The sequence below is a fragment of the Penicillium cinerascens genome (genome assembly GCF_028974065.1).
Source record: "Penicillium cinerascens strain IBT 15544 chromosome Unknown scaffold_4_segment0_segment1, whole genome shotgun sequence".
Taxonomy (NCBI): domain Eukaryota; kingdom Fungi; phylum Ascomycota; class Eurotiomycetes; order Eurotiales; family Aspergillaceae; genus Penicillium; species Penicillium cinerascens.
Genome location: NW_026695298.1, coordinates 2366684 through 2385713, shown reverse-complemented (window position 1 = coordinate 2385713; position 19030 = coordinate 2366684). Strand labels below are relative to the sequence as shown.

Sequence of the window (19030 nt, the reverse complement as noted above, 5' to 3'; positions counted from 1 at the left end):
GGAGTATGAGATTTGGGAATCGGCCCTTCCATCTTTGCCCTAGCTTGCACGAACCTGTTCACACAGCCCTGGTGATTAGTAGACTCCGCCCCCATCGGACCTGCCAACTTGACCCCAAAGACATTTCGCAACCGAAACCCCGCTTCAGGCGCGCCTTCGACTCCCGGGGTTTCGCAAACGCAAGCCCCGGGAACAAGCTAAAGTACCCGTTATCCAGTAGTCGTTACGACGATCCACTAAGGCTGACGGGGTTCGCTCTAGTGCTTATCCTAGATGCATTCCCCACTACAAGCGCATGCAACACGTAGTGTCAGGGTTCGCTTATGGCTTGTGATGACTCTATGGGCGATCACGTTATGCTCTTTTAGGATATGTCTTTCGAGGAATCTGCGGGTGGACGGATAGATTGAAGGGGCCTTGCAAAGGATTGGTATTGAAGTACGTATGTGGTGAGATGCTAGTTGGCTGATCTTCGCTGGGTATATGCAGACTTAGCCCGACGGTAGGCAGCCAGTATTCTTGTAACAGGATTGAGAACCTGGTAGTTTCACGTATACAGATGGTTCGGTTCTGAAAAGTGATGGCCTCTGCGCAGTCTGTTGCTGTGGTAAGGCCCACTGCTGAAATGGTGGATCATGCTTTGCCGAATGCAACCGCGCTGCGTTGACACCATTTCGGTTCGGCCTTACGGAGGTTCTGTGTGGGGGAATGATATGCAGGGGTGTAGGACGGATGGCCTTGCGCTTTTCGCGGTTGCACCCTTTATCCTCCGCGATCAGATGCAGGAAAGGGGACTTTGTGTCGACGAACCACAGGGCTGCGAAGCATCTGTGGCGCCCGACAGTATGACTGCCAGCGTGGCTTGAGCCACGCTGTCATGAAGGTTACTGCCCACGTCGCTGGGATCAAATCATGCATCCGGCTCAGCTGGATAGGTATGTCGTTGAGAGTTAGAGGCCACGGTTAGGAACAGAAGGGAAAAGAGCAGGATTCTTCATTCTGTCTTGGTTCCTTTTGGCCATTTCGATATTTCGCAGCCGATCAATGCGCATCTGATAGAAGTTCCTGAGGATTTGTTAGCAACAGGAACAGACAAAATAGTTTCACCGGAACTTACTTATGAAGAGCAAATACTCTCGGAGAAGCGTCTGCTTTAGACTCTCCAGCTTTCCGAATCGAGTCAATCTGCAGGCAATCATCAATCGACTGTATAACGAGTTAAGTCACATCAAAAATCACCACACACCTTATCATCTCTGTCCTTTTCATCATCTTTAGACTCTGCATCTTTCTTGTCCTTAGAATCTTCCTTGCTCTTGTCCTTGTCATCTTTCTTCTCTTTGTCGTCCTTGGCAGCGCGCTCTTTCTTGCGTTTCTGCTTTTCCTCATACTCCTTTTTCACCTGTTCAATCTCTTTGGCCATTTCTTCCTCTTTACGGCGCGCTGCTTCTGCCTCTGCGTTGATGATCGGCGAGCAAAAGTGCCGGTCTTGTAGGTGTGCGGGGCACACATAGAAGAAGTCCTGGGTTGAGATCAGTCTTTGGATACATAGACGTACCGCTTCAGAGCGGCCGATTCTCAGCATGCCCAATGAATTTAATCGATCTTCGGAATAATTTCTTACCTTGTTGTCTGGCGTGATCAACACGCTGGTCGACGGCTTGTAACAGATCAAACATGCTTTTGAGGAGGTGTCTGCAACCCGACGCAGATGGTAGATATTCTTGAGCGACATTCTCTAGATCCAGGTTCTCTGCTAAGCTATTGATTAATGCTCAGGACAACTGACACCGCAACTGACAGCTTCAACGAGGGCAGATACAAGAGCGGCGCAACATGAGGTTATTGCGGAGTCCGTTGTCATGTGACTCATGGACGAAGTGTGTTTACACGGCTACAAATGGCCATATGAGTTTTAATTTTTTTATTTCATAGACACGGACCCAAGCTGGTTAAGTGATATCGCGTCCATTAAAAAAAAACGCCTGACCATGCAATTGTCCACTGGAACCAAACCCACCTGGGCAACGGGAATACAGCGACTAGCTTTCGCGACCATCACCTAAGACGACGCCGCTTCGAATACACATAAAAATTAAAGCCTCGAGCCAAAAGAATCATCGTACATCATGAAGACCCCTCCTCGTTTACACCAGCTGCCTCTTTGGCCAGTCTGAGGTCCTTACCCACAACACCGATATCGCGCAGGTATGGCTTGAAGGAGGACAGCAAGTCGCGAAGGCTACACTTAAGGGCATCAAGAACAAGCTCGACCTCCGGGACCCGGCGGGCTACAGCCTGCGCCTCGGGGTCCTTAGAAGATGGGAAGTTGACGTCTGTCCAGTGCGCATCAAGACCACCCTGGTGCACAAATGCATCTACAGTCATGATAGTTCGTGTGAATAGACGGACCACATCAGGCACATCGGCCTGGACTTTACCGTACTGGTCCTCTGCCAGACTGGCGATGAGGAGGCGGGCTAACGAGTCAACGGCGTCGACAATTGGGCTTAGAGATGAATCCGGGGAGCCGAGGACGATGCTTGACGCCCGCTGGGCAAAGGTTTGCTGGAAAAGCTGACCGACGGGTGAACGGAGCACCTGGGCGATGGTTGGGTTGATGTTCTCCGGTTTGTATGTGGAGGACGGGCCTCCTGTGAGCAGCTTCAAGTCCTCTCCGGCGGCAAGGAACCTTTGTTTCCGCTCAGGGCTAAACATTGCTGACGAGGCTTGGTCCAAAACTTGACGAGCGCGGGCTCGTGCTTTGGGTGTCCAGTCTGCGGACTGTCCATATGATTTGGCTGTTGAGCTGAAAGCTTCGCCAAATTTCTGCTGACGCGAGCTTGCCTGTGGCGAAGCAGCAAAAACGTTGTCGGTTTTGGCCGCCTCGGTCAACCGTGGCAGAGTCTGGAGAACGGGCTGAGGGTCATCTGCTGGGACTGCGGGCTTAGCACCGGGAGCAGGAGCCTTGCTTGCTTCAATACGTGTGGTAATGCCCTTGATTACATCCGTCGTACAGGCCAGTATCTGCGACCAAGTAGAGCCACCGTCTCGATCAATCTCATTGAAGATAGCTTTGCGGCGCTCGGGCAAGCGCTGGCTAATGAGACCAAGTTCCCAGAAAGCAAAAGATTGAACAGCCTCCTTCTTGGCCTTCAGTCCGGTGATCAAGCTGCCATTGGGGTCCTTAGCCTCCGCTGTGAGCGGCTGGCCACGCTTCAGAGGCTCCTTGCCAATGAAGATGGAGAAGAACAGGTTAGCTGCCTGCCAACAGAGCACGAGGAGAGATCCAGAGAAGATAGAGCGAGCGATCAGGAAGAAGAAACCAGGAGGAATAATCGAAGCAGGCTCCGCGGATGATCTCGGGAAGTTCCAGAAGAGCTTGGCAAAGTACAAAGCCCAGCCCCACGCGGTCTGTCGAAGCACGAATTGGTACACGAGGGGCGTAACAACCGCGACCCAAACGGTTTGTGTGAAACCATCAATGAGTGTCTGGGGCAACAGGGCCTGAATGTGTTTTGAAGTTGGAGGAACAGGGTGTGTCCGCACATCGGGCGCATCGCAAGCTGGCTTCACGGTGGGGATTGGAACTCGGTCGTAATCATTGGCCAGGTGGACCACGGCCTGCCAGCATGCCAGGAGTAAATGGAAGGTATGGATGTAGATAGGGCGCTCATTGAGACTTGGCCGCTCATGTAGTCTGTATAATATTAGCGCTTGCTCAAAAGTTCGTTTTGGTATTTGACAACATACTTGCCCCGTTTGACCATCTCCAGGTGCGCATCGGCGGAGGACGACCACAGGTAAATCTCAGTGAACCACCAAGCCGAAAAGATATACCATCCGAATGTCTGAGCAACCTGAAGGGGGAAGAGATACCTAAAGGTTGCGATCGAGGATATCGTCGTTCGGGAGCCAAGGTGCAGTTGGCCGACGCGCAGGACGAAGACGACGAGAGACGTAACGAAGAGTAGAACCGCACGGATTCCACAAGCGCCGATGGGGAACCATGACCAGAAAACTGTAAAAGGTACTGATGTTAATCCTTATAGCTCCCGAACGGATGGGAGAGCTCCCGTAGAACTCGGCCTGGGTCCACAATACGTACAGGATGATTTGTCGCCGATTGCAATTGCCACGACATATGAGACCAGAAGGGACAACGCAGATGCATGGACGAACCGGCGGTGCAATGCCGATGTCAGGATGCGCCTATATGGGCGAGTTTGAGGGGTGGCCATCGTGCAAGCTCGAGTGGGATGGTGCTCTGAAAGAGAGGGTGTGGACAGGCTTAGAGCATGATCAGATTGACCATCCCAGGAGCTTTAAGACCTGCCGGTGCCGATTGGGGGTTCGGCGACGGTATTGGGGTGAGTCGAGGGCGACTAGGAGCTGGGTGCGCAGTGCCGATGGGAGCAGTAGCAAATCAAGTCCATGATGGAATATTTTGAGGCATCAAAACACACCAGCCACTCCAGGTCATGTGACTGTGGCACACTGCACTAACCTAACAATGACTAGTGCGCATACGTCATGTGAGTCGCAGGTCCCGGCGGAGGCAGCAGCACCTCATCTCGTGCCCGGTGCATGTCTCCTCATTCTGCTACGTTTGTTCCTCAGCGTTGCCCACCATGTCTTTCGACCGCTTGAATTCCCTTGAGGCTCAAAACAACTTCCGCCGGGAAGATGACCCGCAGTACCGTGACGACCCTGGCTTCGACAATCTGGCTGAATCTCTTTCGGATCAGTTGTTCACACTGACTTCCAACATCTCTCGCTTGTCGAACCAGATTGCACTCCTCGGAACGAAGCGGGATACTGAGCGCGTGCGCGAACGGGTCCACAATCTGTTGGAGGAGACTCGAACGGGATTCAAGGATGTTGGAGAGGGCCTCAAGAAGATCCAGACATGGGAGGATGTCAATGTATGTCGAGGACTATCACGTTTGAATTTTGACCCTTATTGACTGAGTTTCTTTTAGCCTTCGCAAAAATGGACACAGCAGAAGCTCTCGTCCGAGTTCAAAGCAAGCCTGGATGAATTCCAGACCGTCCAGCGCCGTGCGTTGGAGAAGCAACGCGCATCGGCAGTCGCTGCTCGAACAGCCATGGATGAAGGTGAAGCAGGCGTTGCTGATAGCGAAGGCCAATTCCAGCAGCAGCAGTTGGAAGAGCAGTCTCGCCTGGCAGACCAGGGCGAGGTCGACTTCCAAGAGTCCCTGATCATTGAGCGGGAGACCGAGATCCGCAACATTGAACAGAGCGTGGGCGAGTTGAACGAGCTGTTCCGTGATGTCGCACATATCGTCCATGAGCAGGGCGGCCAGCTTGATATTATCAGCGAGAACGTCCAGAACGTCAACCAGGACACTCGCGGGGCGAATACCGAGTTGCGCAGTGCCAGCAGATACCAGAAGAATGCGCGCAACAAGGCGTGCTGTCTGCTTCTCATTCTTGGCGTTATTCTGGCCATTATCATCCTTGCTGTCGTCCTCGGATAGACCTGGTTTCTCGTTCTCATCTTGCAGTTTTGATTTCATTTTGGCGGTTGATCCTCTCTGTTATGTCCTCGCACGATATCCCCGAAGCATCATGCAATCACGGTCTCCGTGAGCATTTCCTCTTGTTCTCATAGTTTCTTAGTGTTTTGACTCTGGCGTATATGGAATGGAGAACATCGCCTCCTCTAAGTCTTAATATTGTGCAATATCGTACAGGTGTGTTTATACATGAATTATATCGTTGATCCTGGTCCCTGAATAGGAGTTCACAGGCCAACGAAGTTGCTGAATCTCATTCTCCAGCCTTCATAGGAATTCAACTTTGGTCGAACATCCAGGTAGAAACTGAGCTTGCCAGGGCCAGCATTGCCCGCTAAGCCGCCTGGATTCCCGTTGCCTCCCGTCTTGCCCTGGTAGAAGTCGATCACATATTCAACTCGCTCTCCACCGCAGCGCTCAACAACCCAGTCATGTCGGTCGAAGGGTCGTTGATAGCCAAGCCATCCATTGATCCGCGCGCGGGGACTCAAAAACTGTGGATCGACTCCGAGCCCGCGGAATGAGTACAGCTTAGGGCCTCCGCACTTTGTGCTTCCGGGATCAGATGAAGGGGCTTTGCCTTCCCAGTCGAGGATCTGTTTCCACGCGCGCTCGTTGACAGCGTTGTGGATGGGAATGATTGAGGCGACAGATGTCGCAAGTTCGGAGGCGGAGGAGGTGGATTCCGGGGAGTTGCCCTTGCGCATCAAGGCTTCGAAGAATTGTTTTTCGGATGGATAGATCCAGTTACCGGAGGCTTCATCGTGGCCCGTCTCGGATTCGGCATTTGACGGGAAGCCATGCGAGGCGGCGTATGGGGAAGAGGCATAGGGCGACGGTGGCTCTTTATTTGCTTCAGGACAGGGCTTGGCACCTGCTTCGCCGGCCCGGGGTATCGTACTGACTTCTCGGTCTGTAGATAAGGGTCGTTGATGTTTGACAGGCCCTTCTGTTTGGTCGGCCGCGCCGGAGGGACCGGAGGGAGGATGTGGTGAGTTTTTATGTTGCTGCAACCAAATTTCGCGTGTCTTGTGGTCCACAGGGCACGAAGCCGCAGGTGGCTCTGCGGAGGGAGTACTGGCACCGGCACCCATGGATATCGTGGTTTGTAAGAAGATTGACGGTCGGCGCTGTACGAAGAACGCGGGCGATCGCCGGGATAATTTTGTCCTCACCGCCCGCCATCGTATAAACGCAGCGTTCCCCAACTAGGAAGTTCACCGCCCCTCCTGAACCCATTGTGGTCTGCCTTTTTGTTTACAACCTCTTTAATTCCTTGAATCTGAAGCAAGCATGGCCTCTGAATCGAACCAGTCCGTTTACCGGGCCACCACCACTGCCCCTGTCAACATTGCCGTCATCAAGTAAGTTGGGCTTGTGCCCCTCTTGAATTCCCAACAATGGACTTGTTTTGCTAATAGTGAAATTTCAAGGTACTGGGGCAAGCGTGATACTACTTTGAATTTGCCTACCAATTCGTCCCTTTCGGTCACCCTCTCCCAGAAATCTCTCCGCACTTTGACCACCGCCTCCTGCTCCGCCAACTACCCCACTGAGGATACCCTCAACCTGAACGGCAAGCCTCAGGAGATCCAGTCCTCCAAGCGCACTCTTGCCTGCCTCTCCAACCTCCGTGCTCTGCGCAAGGCTCTTGAAGATGCCAACCCCTCGCTGCCCAAGCTCTCCACCCACCCTCTCCGCATCGTATCCGAGAACAACTTCCCCACTGCCGCTGGTCTTGCCAGTTCCGCCGCTGGCTTCGCTGCCCTCGTCCGGGCTGTCGCCAACCTCTATGAGCTGCCTCAGTCTCCCCGCGAGCTGAGCCGCATCGCACGTCAAGGGTCTGGCTCCGCCTGTCGGTCCCTGATGGGCGGCTATGTCGCATGGCGCACTGGCGAGCTTGCGGACGGTAGCGACAGTCTCGCAGAGGAGGTTGCCCCTGCGTCTCACTGGCCTGAGATGCGGGCCCTGGTTCTGGTCGTCAGCGCGGAGAAGAAGGACGTGCCTAGCACCGAGGGCATGCAGACCACCGTGAACACCTCGGAGCTCTTTGCTACGCGAGCTGAATCCATTGTTCCCCAGCGCATGGATGCTATTGAGGCTGCTATCCGAGACCGGGACTTCCCCAAGTTCGCTGAGATCACCATGCGTGACTCCAACACCTTCCATGCCACCTGCCTGGACTCGTGGCCGCCAATTTTCTACATGAACGACGTCTCCCGCGCCGCCGTGCGCCTGGTACACGACATTAACCGCGCTGTCGGCCGGACCGTTGCTGCCTACACCTTTGACGCCGGCCCCAACGCCGTTATTTATTACGAGGAGAAGGACTCCGAGCTGGTTGCTGGCACTGTCAAGGCCATTCTGGGTGCTAACACCACTGGCTGGGAAGGTGCTTTCTACGAGAAGTTGACCAGTGTCACTGCTCCTGGCGTTGCTCTGGAGAACATTGACTCTCGTGTTCTAGATGTTCTGAAGGATGGCGTCAGCCGTGTTATTCTGACCGGTGTTGGCGAGGGCCCCATCACTGTTGATGAGCACCTTGTGACTGAGACTGGCGAGATGGTCTCCCAGTAGAGGGACCTGAAATGAGATTTACGATACAGCGCGTCCTTGCTAAGACGGCTTGGAAGATACCCCATTTCCTTTTGCAAGGACCGTCTTTGGTCCAAGGCAAAAGATGATGTCTCTTTCCATCTTTATTTTTCTCTTGGCTTTCTAGAACATAATTCGCAATACGACATACCTGTTCATGTCAAAAAAAAGGCTTGATTAATTTTATAATGGCACGCCAATATCATCCCAATGGTTTCAACTTCAGCAAACTACCTTCTCGTATATTTCGACCACTCTACTACAGCAATGGCTCTCATGTCTGACACGTTGCACAATCATCGCACCGCCTAAATCCATACCCAAGTAACTTGCAGGTGTCGATGAAATTCTCCTGTTGTACTCCGCTCACACAGCATCCAGAAAATCCACAGGAATTCCCAAAGCTGCCCCCAACTTGATAACAGGCGTTTCGAGATAGTCGAGCGCCCCCGTCGCATCTGCATTTCACGGCTTCCGTGGTAGGTAGGCTACCTAGGCCGAGGACAAGAATAGTGAGGACGTTCGCGACGGGGAGATGCATCGTCTAGAGAAGTGTCAGATGGGGTGGTTTCAGTAATGACGAGTAGAAGCAGCTAACTCGCAGGCTGATGGGTAGTGTATAAAGTGTAAATGCTATTTTTAGTGAACTTAGATTTGAGAGAAGGGAAGGATAATTATATAAACCTCAGATTGTCTCGGAAGATAAGCACTTAAGATTCAGAATGCGTCACAACGCTGAAGGGCAATTCCAATGTCCACTTGCGCAACCTTGGAAGGTTCCCGAGGTCTCGGAAATATCCTTGAACCTGGGAAGTCAGTGATCTGCTGTAACACCTCATCTCGTGGGTTCAACATGTGGTCGAGATTCGAGAGCTCTCCCCACAATCTGTAATACACCCGCAAACAAGTCATGCATATCTCAGAGAGTCTAATAGCCTGTGATAATGTGAATAACTTGCAATCGGTGTAACAGGCATGCCACGCTTCTTTTGGGTTTAATCAGCTGTGTGACGTCTTGGTTACAGCGGTGTATATTTCCGAGTAGGTTCAAGAAGAAGAGGCAATAAACCCCCGATTGGAGAAGCTGTTCTTTTCGTGTAACGGTCACTACCACAGCAAGATTCTTATCAGGTGACGGAAGCATGCTTGTCTCGGGTTGAGACAAGTCGAAGGTCAATAGCTCTCCGGTTTTTGCAAGGGCGCCCAAGTGATCGGGGAGGCATGAGGGATTTCTGGAGACCTATTCGAGAACAATTGAAGGCGGTTCTCAGAGAGGCCCCCTTTCTATCCATGAATTGTAAATATGAAAACAAGCCCTGCATAGGAATTCGATTCTCATTTTGGAATAATAAGTATGCTGCAAAGGAGCATGTGTAGAGGCAGCCCGTTGGATATTTGGAATAAAAATACATCGGTAGGAGATGGGAATTGCGCCAACAGACATATATTCACGCGGTGGGAGGCCACGAAGGCAGGGGTTGCAATAGTACTGAGCCCACCGATAGTACCTGTAATAACGATTGATTTAGCATGCACCACGAACATTCCGTTTGCCTTTGATTGAATCGTATTTGCAATAATGTGAAGTCATAGTTTGAGAGTATTTTTAGAAATGTCTGAATGTCTTTGCAAGAGACTTGATCGTAATTGAAAGAGAGCTTGAATCGGGAAACAATTGAATAATTAAATGCGGACTAGCAACGGCATCGGTTTTTGGAAATCCCGACTCGCATTTTGGAGGCTCCGTGGCGCCTAGAGGGCCGTCCCACTTCACCCTTTGGTCGGTCTTTAACGGGTCCGACGGCTTTTGGCGGGTTTTGGGCGATCACCGCATTAGGAATAAGGTGGCCCCATCTACATTGTTATAATTGCATGGTATTACCCCTGCGTTCCCGATTCTTGTCTCTGTGAAAACTGCTAATTGATAAAATGGCATCGTCACGACTCCCATGGGAAATGCTCAAGTCCAGACCGGCTGTACTATGTGCTACAGTGGTTGCTGGTGTTGGTGTTTACTATGCCACGCCATCTATTCTGCCGACAGGACATGCAGAGTCAGCAGAGTCTCCGAAAGTGTTCGGGGGCTTTGGTTTCACAACATTGCGCGTTCAACAGGTCAAGCAGGTGAACCACAACACCAAGCGCCTGGTATTTGAATTTCCCGATCAGAGTGCCACCAGTGGACTGACCTTGACCTGTATGCTCCGATCATGACTTCGGAAAACGAACATTGCTGATAGCTTCTAGCTGCCCTTCTCACGTATTCCTGGCCGAAGGGTCGTTTCTTCCCCGTGCTGCGCCCGTACACTCCTATCAGCGATCTAGGTACAGTGAAGGCCATTTCCGTACCCAACGACCTAAACTGACAACACAACCAGACCAACAAGGCTCTATTGAGTTGATGGTAAAACACTACCCCGATGGCAAAGCCAGCACTCACCTCCACTCGCTCGTCCCGGGCGACACCCTCACATTCGCCGCAGCCTTGAAAGGATTCGCATGGACCCCGAACAAGTTCGCCCAGGTCCACCTTATCGCAGGTGGAGCCGGTATTACCCCAATCTACCAGCTCATGCAGGGCATCCTGAACAATCCCGACGACAAGACCAAGGTGGATCTAGTTTTTGGTGTCAACACAGAACAGGATCTGCTGTTGAGGGAAGAGTTGGAACAGTACAAGCAGCGCTTCCCTGGCCGGTTCAACTATGTCTACGCTGTCAGTCATCCCACAGAGAAGGACTCGACTTTGCCCAAGGGGTATATCAATGAGGAGCTTTTGCGAGATGTTATGAAGGGATCGGACAAGAACTCGCATGTCTTCGTCTGCGGTCCTCCTGGGATGGAAGATTCTTTGGTCGGATCGCGGAAAACGGAAGGGATTCTCAGCCGTTTGGGTTTCAACAAGGACCAGATTTATAAGTTCTAGACTATATATATGCATTGGTGAGATGTCAACTGTACAATCATCAGGACTGAAGCCTTGGCAAAGAATTGATTTACAAATTGATACCCTTCCCTGTGATCTACCGGCAGTATCCCAACCTAGAAAACGCTCGTCATTTTGCGTATTTGGCATATAAAGCCCACAGTTGTATGCACTATGTAGTCAAGTGGTGGCTAGAGTAACTAAGGACTGATTCTACATCAAATACTTTTTCAACAGAAATTGAAGTGAGGTCGAATTTACATAGTGTTGAATCACATGTACAGTAAATAAGAGGAGTCCCTCAGGATCTAAGGAAGACTCATGAACAGCTCCTTCATCTTGGGGTAGTTTGGTGTACCCAAACCGGTCGCGGGGTCCCATCTGCATGCGTTGTTAGCCAAGTCCATTTCCATGAAATAAATACGATGATCCAAGATATTTGCCTACCCTTCAATTGCAGCGAATCCGTCAGTATCGCACCCGGCGCTGGTGCCATTGGTGATATCGTTGAGCACCTCCGGGTGAGCGTAGAGCACCGGGTTCACGAAGCCCACGGGTCCCTTGCCCACAGCGAAACGCTCCTCGTTGATCTGGAAACCCCCAATTCATTAGCACATTGTAAACGGCACGCAATCAGGAGATGAGACATACCAAGTTCAGAACCGAGGCAAACAACGGCGACGCCAGACTCGATCCGTAGTAGTGGTAATCAATGCCATGAGTATAAGCACGGAACTGGGCACCGTTGGCTGAAACATCAGGGTAGGCCCGTCCAATGCGGTTGTAAAGTCCCTTGGTCTTGTTGAAATCGACACTGAACTCGGAGTAGTAGGGATAGCTCAGATCAGCCTTCTCGAAATACTTCTTGACAGCCTCCTTCTGGTAATCAGGCTGGGGGAAGTAGTTCGAGAAACCACCAGCGGTGGTGAAGTTGGTGGCAGTGCCACCGAGGTTGACGTGCATGACACTTTCGGCATCCTTGACGGTTTGGTCGCCGTAGAGCATGGTTCCTCCGACTGAGGTCACGTACGGGCAGTTCGATGGGTACTGCGGGTTGAAGATCTTGTTATCAGGGCCTAGACAGGTGTTGGGACTGTCCACGTCGCCGGCGGATGTGGCGACGCCGTAGTCACCGGAGGCGAAGAGGATTGAGTGGCCTTGTAGACCGAGCTTCATGAACTCGTTGCATTGGCGCTTGGTATAGCTGATTGGGAGGTCGATTTCGGCTTGGCCGTAGGAGGCGCTGATGATGTTGGTGGGCTTGTAAACGCCACATTGAAGCTTGCCTGTAACTGAGTCAGCTATTTTGAACCGCATTCAAGAGTTACTATGGCTCTTACCCTTGTAGCCACCGGGGCGATTGTCCGGGTAGACAGGGTCGATGTTAGGATCATCGCCCGTCTCTCCGTAGGCACTGTATGTGCAATATGACTGAAAAGGTTAGCATTGTATTGTTTATGCGAAGTGTGAGACATACACCATCAAGAGCGTCAAGGAACGTGTTGAACAGGTTGGTGGTGGCAACTTCCTTTGGCTCGTAAAGCTGATCATCAACCTGGTAAAGAGTCACATTTTGAGGATAGATCAAAGAGAAACTAAATCGGTTAGCCAGAACACACACGTAAATATCCAACACGATTTCAAGGCTTGTACTCACGCCATGTCAATGTCAATATCGGATTCACCCGCATTCAAAGGATTACAACGACAGACAGAGAAGTTCGCTCCATCAATCATTGCCGGGATAGGGTAGGTACCCTGAGGAACCCATGGAGCATACTGCTCGTAGAACTGATCGATGTCCGATTTGGCAAAGTAATCACCCTGCTCGTAGAGACCGAGCGAGTTGCCCTGTCTGGCCTTGGTAGCATCGGGAATACCATACAAAGCCTTGATGCAGGTCGGGGTGATGTTGAGGCCACAGCCCTGCAAGTCAGCAGGCAGGGACAAGGCCTTTGCCGGGATGGAATAGTGGTCATCGAGGGCCGATCCAGCCTGCGCGTTTGGGTTGGAATGAGCCAAGTGAGATTCTCGCTTGACCTTGGTGTATTTCTTGACAATGGGGGTTAGTTTGATTCCCGGTGTGATGTAGTCAATATGTCCCTGGATGTGCTGTGGGACATAGTACCTGGTTTTGTCAGTTTTGATCCTCCACTTTCTGTCTCGGAGCGAAGTTGTCTTACCGGTCAGAACCAATCTTGATGCTTTCGGTGCTCAGATGCTGGTGTTCGTAGAACTCGGCCATGAAAAGATTCTCCGCTTCATGTGCATAGGCATCGAATGCCAGCCAGCCCTTGTTGTCGGAATGAACAACTCGGGATTTGTCGATTCCAGCAGCATGAAGCCACTCGCGCACTTCATCTACGGCCTCTGCCGAAGGAGCAAACAAATCGTGTACTTCTTCCGCGGACCAGTACTGTCCGTACCGGGGAGAGCTCGGGTTTGAGCTAGAAGACCATTAGCACGAAAGTTCGCAACTGCAGGGAGTAGGTCCGGTCACGTACATCTCCATAAGATACTTATCACCATACTCAAGGTTGTTTTGTGTCAAACCAATACGGACTGGCAGCACCGCGTCTCTCTCAACACGAGCACCCTTAACCCAATCATAAGAGTGACTGTCTCGCTTCTCATGCAAGACATGTTTAATCGGAGCCGGGACAGCACCCGTCACAGCCGCAATGGCCAGAGCAAGACAAACCCGATCTACCAACATCTTGAAGTTGTTGGAATGGTCTACGGACTACACGAGGGGGCCGGGCTGCTTCAAATACAACCCCAACAGAAGGGACCGGCATGAACGCAACCTCAAGGCTACAGTACAGACAAGTTTCTCCACCCCGAAAAGGCGGGCAAGACATCCAATTCCAACTGTTCATCCTGATTGGACGCAATGCTGCATGGGAAATGAGATGTCAACAATCAGCGGTGCATCACGCGTGGCTCGAGAGCTAAGCATCTCCGGCAGCGGGGTGTTTCACAAATCACACCACTGATATCGCGAGCGTGCCGGACAAGCCGGTTTACGATGTGGAGTCCGGTTTAACCAGGGTCTTATCACCCCGCTCCAACCGGGTAAGCTTTTGTTTTTTGGCCGGTGCGGTGCTCGCGAATTCTGTTCGCCCGTTTATTATCTCAGGGGTCTGCGCTGCTCTAGGGTCGCGCGGGCTAATGCAAGGGCGGAGCCCCGACGGGTGAGCCCTTTGTGGTGAGCCCTTTTTGGATCAAGATTACATTCGGATGTCCGGCTTTCCAACGGCTTTAGCGGATTTGGAAAGTGCTGGGGTTGATTTGGTTCATGGACTGGGTGATGTAACAATGCTATAGTTGGCGTCGGAATGCGGGGAGTCGATGCAAGGAACCGTTGATCTTTTGTTGTACCCCAAGGGTTCTTCTCTTTATGCAGATAAACTTCAATAGCGTTATTTCACTGTTTTCCCCAGGCACCCACGAGGACTTCCGACGGTCCACCATGGACGACTCGCCGAACAAAAGTAAACAATGCAGTAGCCTGATGACGTCGCAATACGCAATGCTTGAACCCAGCCTAAGCAAGCAGAGACGACTTGGTCAACTGCTTGACAACAGGCACGGCTTTAGGAACACCGCCAGTCACAATCCCAAGACTCTCCGCAAGAACTCGCGCACCGCCGAAAACCGGGGGAGGGGGCTCGATCGGATTTCCATCCTCGTCCTCCTGGTTCTTGTTTTCCACCTGTGGAACCTCAAATACATCGTCTCGGCAATCCGCACACATTTTCAAGACATCCTCCAACGCCTTCTCAACGGCAGCTGCACGCTCCCGCATGCCACGACGCAGCAATGCATCCACCAGAGCCGAAGCTTCAGCCACAGCCGAGTTGACGCGCTCGATTAGCCGCCGGATACTATTGACCAGGTACTCTTCTTCGTAGACGGTGCCTTTCCTTCCCTTGGCGCGCTTGCGCTCTTCCCGCCGGCGCGTGCGCGAGGTCTGGCGAGATGCGCCGGTCTTGCCCGTGTACCGGGTGAACATGGTACGGCCGGCCAGAGTAGTCGCTTCGGTGGGAGCCAGCGAGACATTGTCGGGGATGTCCACACCACCTTCGCCGCCAGTTGGGTCGCCTCCGTAGAAGGCGAGAGGGTCGGCGGCGCGAAGCTGACGGAGTTCGTGGACTCGAGGAACCTGGGCATTGAGCTGGTTCTTGCAGTCGGCCAGCAGATCAGTCATGGAACCCATTGCCTCGGCCAGTCCGGTATCCACGATTTCTTCGACCAGGTCCTTCTTGCCGTTCAGCGTCAGGAGGCGAGCCGCGTCGGGGAATTTCGAACCACGGCATAGAAGTCGTGCAGCGGTGACGACGTCGTGGAGGTGCTCGACGTAAACGGTTGCCGCTGAGACGTAATCGCGTGCTTCGTCCTCCAGATTCGTAGCGATGTCATTGATGTGAGCGTTGAGAGCTTCCGTTGACAAATCGGCCATCATCGCACAGTAGATCGATTCGCGCCACATGTGAGCTGAGTTGTAGCATTTATAGGCCTCGTCGTAGATCCCAAGCGATTCATAAGCTGGATGATATGTTAGCCACGATGTTCTTTTCAGGCGACTTAGTTATTGACTTACCGATTGCGGCATCCTTGTGCTTTGAATCGCTTTGAAGGTAATCGGCATAGAGTTGTGTGATTTCCCTCTGTTCCTCCGGGTTGTACCTGTAGAGATCAAGTGCCTCCTTATATAAAACATGTCTAACAACGTAGGCGCGAATCTCGTCATGGGCACCAAGGGCGAACAAATGCTTCAACGCCTTGGCGAATCGAGAAAGATGATTGTCAATCTCGAACTGGCGCCGGAGCTCGGGAAGTGTCTGCAGCTTCCGGAGGAATGGGAGATACTCTCGAGGATCCTGGGAAGATGTTAGAGAAAGGTGTGTCATTAGGCGCCATAATGCTTACCATCTGCGCTTGTTGTGCGACCAACAGAGTCAGTTCAAGGTCATACAATCCCAACGCATGAGAGTAAAGCTGACGGGCATCCGTCAAGAAGCACATGTGCTCTATGGCGTCATCCGCTTGCTCGGGATGTTGCACTACATTTCGAGTATTAGCAACGATGGCAACTTGAATATTTCAGATTTCAAAACATACCTCGGAGGCGAGCAACCAAACCCAGACCGGCATCCAGGTCAGGCGGGGATTTGCACACGTGTGCAGTCACTAGGTTCTGCAAGTTGGTATCCACACGGTTTTGGAGAACCGCTATGAACGCATCACAGATGGAGTTGACTTTGTTGGCCTTGCCAGACAGCTTGAGAGCGGGTACAGGTTGGGTGTCGGGCTGAGCAACAGCGGCGGATTCATTCTTGGATATCCTCAAAGTGTCTTTATACAGAGTTTGTGAAACATCCTCCTCCCTATAAAAGGATTAGCAGGGGCTCATGGATCTCCTGTAGGTCAACTCACTTCAAACGAGAGAGGAAGTCATCGATATACTCAATTTTCTTGACTTGTTCAATGAAAAGCTGGATGCTCTCCATGAACTGCTGCGGAGCGTAGTCGTGGAGGATGTTCATATCCACCATCTGACTTCGGCATGCCATGAAAGCAGCCCGGTAGTTCTTCCGATCAATGAAAGTACGAATGCCCGCCAAAACCAGGGCGCGGGGGAAGATTGTTTCAATGTTTCCTCGGGGTGCCTGGAGGACAACGGCAAAGATCGAAGGAATCACCGAGACCAACTTCGATCCACGCTCAATGCTTCGGCACCGCTCATCTGTTTCTGGTGTGTCCTCTGGGACTTCCATATCTAAACAAACTCCGTTAGTTCTGGGAACACACTTCCGGGGGTATATTAAAGTACCGTCCACATGATTCAAATGAACAAATTTCAGCAAGTGCTGCGACGTAGTGAAAATAAGATGGGCCGAGGTCACCAGGAAGGATGTGCAATTCTTTGCGAGCACTCGCTTATTGGCGTACAATGTACCGGTTCTTGTCATCGAAATCAGAATCCGCTGAAGGAGTCAGTGAGTACATTTAGAAAACAAGAGAGTCAGGAAGTGTTACCTCGTCATCGCTAATTGAGACAGCACGAGCCCAGTGCGTATCAACATTAGGGCCGTCGGTCCAAGGGACGATATCAACTTCGTCTCCCTCGATAAGAGCAATGTTCGAATAGTTAACAGGGCGGCTGAGCGAAGACGCGTGTGAAAACCACAGGGTCTGGTGTCCAACGCCGGCAAAGATCGATGATATTTGCTCCGGCTCCACCGACTGGTATACAACTCGGGATTCTCTAGTCTCAAGAGCGGTCCGCTCGATATGATCGGTGTTTGGCCCATTATCCTTGAGGATATACACTTCCGTTTCGTTTACGAACGCAATTTGTCTCGGACGCATAGCAGGTGCATCGGAGAGAGGATAACTGGACTCAAGAATCGGCAATGGGACCGGACGACTCTTGAGAGACCACAGGAAAACAGAGAAACTCTTCTCCATGAGGACCGCAATACGAGTACCCGACTTGCTGAATGCGACGTCGATAATGTTGGAGTCAAGTGGCAACTCATTGTGAGCCATTGGAGGTGGGACACCGGCCAATCGAAGTGGCGTGAGCTTCAAGATCTTCCCATCAATCACGGCAGCGGCACCAACATCATCAGGGATGACAGTGGAGCCATGGTGGATATCAAAAACATAATCAATGTCCAAAATTGAGCCTGGAGACCCGATAACCATCCGGAGCGCCTTCTCGTTGTGCCACTCGAAAGAGAATGGGTGTTGAGCGTTAGATTCGACCATCACCGGGATCTCCTGCTTGAGATAGTAGTGGTAGTTACCCATAGTCCAGAGCTGGATGCGGTCTTTGAACCTAATAGCGAGCACAGTAGAGTCGACGTTCCATGACAGCTGAATCTGAGATGCCCATGATTGCCGCTCTTCCTCTGTAAGACGAAGAGTGAATTGGCCATGACGGAGACCATTTCGCTCGAAAAATACAACGTCGACCCGGTCATCCAACCGCTGGATTCCAGCAATGAGATTTCCTACTGGGCGCCAGCTGAGAGTACCTTCAAGCCCATCCACGGGTTCGCTGACGCTATCAATGGTGCCTTCTCTTGAGTAAACTCGAATGACACGACGGGTTCCTTCCTCGATGCTGTTCACAGCGACATAAGCACCGTCACCTCGCCAGGTGATAGTGGTACTAGCATCATCATTGCTGCTCAGTTTGCCTTCATCAACCTTCTCCGGCACAGTGGGATCGCGCAGAGCCTTAGCTCTCTTGCCCTGGAACTGGGTTTCCTTTTTACCCCAGCCAACGGACACATGCTGAGAAGCTTGCAAGTCTGCTTCGGTAAAGGTGATCTCGGCCACATTCTCAAACTCCCGGGTCATATACAAAAGCGTTCGAGCTCTTGTCGTGATTGCCAGAAGCTCCTCATCCGGGGACCATGCAGCAGCGGTGATTCCAACGTCCACGGAACCCAGAATTTCAATTTTATCCTCGCCGGGAAGGGGCTCCTCGCGGACAATGATAATATCACCGCCCTCCAAAACAAGACAAGCTGTCAGGTTATCGGCAAAATAGTGCAGAGAAAGCACACGGTCACAAGCCAGATCTGGCAAAGGGCTCGGTGCGTCCCAGGACGCAAGGCATTCAAATACATCAGTGCTCAGAGGCTCCGCGGAAGTCAGGTCGGGGCGCTTCCTCCGCAGCTCAATGACTGCATTATGCTCGGACGGGCCGAAAGTGCACACGACTGAATCGGTCGAGATATCCCAAGCTGTAGCTGTCAAAGGAAGTTGGCCCTCAACTTGCGTCTCCTGAAGACGCACGTTTCTGAGGTTGCGCATATTTGGTGGTGGGTATCACTTTTTTTTTTCTCTATCAGGTGCCCGTTTCCTACCCCGCCATGGGACGGCGAGACCGTAGAATTCTGGGAGCGAGAAGAGAACTAAGTCGCGATCAGAGATATCCGACTTTTGGTGG

At 51.9% G+C, this 19030-nt stretch overlaps 8 protein-coding genes across 8 annotated transcripts; 3 read left to right on the top strand and 5 right to left on the bottom strand.

The window, feature by feature from the left end:
• Positions 1-950: 950 nt before the first annotated feature.
• N7498_010011 (AAA-ATPase Vps4-associated 1 family protein) lies at positions 951-1735 on the bottom strand (the record flags this gene model as incomplete). Its single annotated transcript, XM_058457067.1, has 4 exons — positions 951-1065; positions 1118-1185; positions 1247-1522; positions 1625-1735. 4 exons carry the CDS (start codon positions 1733-1735, stop codon positions 951-953), a joined length of 570 nt encoding a protein of 189 aa, XP_058303966.1.
• A 392-nt stretch (positions 1736-2127) lies between these two features.
• On the bottom strand, positions 2128-4241 carry N7498_010010 (nucleoporin NDC1; the record flags this gene model as incomplete). The annotated part of the gene is made up of 3 exons (XM_058457066.1): positions 2128-3700; positions 3754-4021; positions 4109-4241. 3 exons carry the CDS (start codon positions 4239-4241, stop codon positions 2128-2130), a joined length of 1974 nt encoding a protein of 657 aa, XP_058303965.1.
• Positions 4242-4575: 334 nt separating this feature from the next.
• Positions 4576-5725, top strand: N7498_010009 (SNAP receptor PEP12). The gene is made up of 2 exons (XM_058457065.1): positions 4576-4925; positions 4983-5725. Exons 1-2 carry the CDS (start codon positions 4632-4634, stop codon positions 5499-5501), a joined length of 813 nt encoding a protein of 270 aa, XP_058303964.1. The 5' UTR covers positions 4576-4631; the 3' UTR covers positions 5502-5725.
• A 42-nt stretch (positions 5726-5767) lies between these two features.
• On the bottom strand, positions 5768-6634 carry N7498_010008 (cytochrome c1 heme lyase CYT2; the record flags this gene model as incomplete). The annotated part of the gene is made up of 1 exon (XM_058457064.1): positions 5768-6634. The coding sequence occupies one exon, from the start codon at positions 6632-6634 to the stop codon at positions 5768-5770; it is 867 nt and encodes a 288-aa protein (XP_058303963.1).
• Positions 6635-6833: 199 nt separating this feature from the next.
• On the top strand, positions 6834-8117 carry mvd1 (diphosphomevalonate decarboxylase MVD1; the record flags this gene model as incomplete). Its single annotated transcript, XM_058457063.1, has 2 exons — positions 6834-6904; positions 6974-8117. The coding sequence occupies 2 exons, from the start codon at positions 6834-6836 to the stop codon at positions 8115-8117; spliced, it is 1215 nt and encodes a 404-aa protein (XP_058303962.1).
• Positions 8118-10064: 1947 nt separating this feature from the next.
• Positions 10065-11061, top strand: N7498_010006 (cytochrome b5 reductase family protein; the record flags this gene model as incomplete). Its single annotated transcript, XM_058457062.1, has 3 exons — positions 10065-10332; positions 10383-10460; positions 10514-11061. 3 exons carry the CDS (start codon positions 10065-10067, stop codon positions 11059-11061), a joined length of 894 nt encoding a protein of 297 aa, XP_058303961.1.
• Positions 11062-11369: 308 nt separating this feature from the next.
• Positions 11370-13777, bottom strand: N7498_010005 (S53 family peptidase; the record flags this gene model as incomplete). The annotated part of the gene is made up of 8 exons (XM_058457061.1): positions 11370-11442; positions 11509-11651; positions 11713-12347; positions 12402-12492; positions 12539-12656; positions 12719-13189; positions 13245-13508; positions 13566-13777. The coding sequence occupies 8 exons, from the start codon at positions 13775-13777 to the stop codon at positions 11370-11372; spliced, it is 2007 nt and encodes a 668-aa protein (XP_058303960.1).
• An 831-nt stretch (positions 13778-14608) lies between these two features.
• On the bottom strand, positions 14609-18894 carry N7498_010004 (Elongator subunit IKI3; the record flags this gene model as incomplete). Its single annotated transcript, XM_058457060.1, has 7 exons — positions 14609-15609; positions 15665-15944; positions 15994-16127; positions 16186-16451; positions 16501-16843; positions 16898-17051; positions 17104-18894. 7 exons carry the CDS (start codon positions 18892-18894, stop codon positions 14609-14611), a joined length of 3969 nt encoding a protein of 1322 aa, XP_058303959.1.
• Between the last annotated feature and the right edge of the window lie 136 nt (positions 18895-19030).

Excerpts from the sequence above, each read along its gene's own strand:
- N7498_010009 (XM_058457065.1), top strand. The coding sequence starts at position 4,632 with ATGTCTTTCGACCGCTTGAATTCCCTTGAGGCTCAAAACAACTTCCGC. Across the intron at positions 4,926-4,982 it reads AGACATGGGAGGATGTCAAT|CCTTCGCAAAAATGGACACA; the intron begins GTATGTCGAGGA and ends AGTTTCTTTTAG.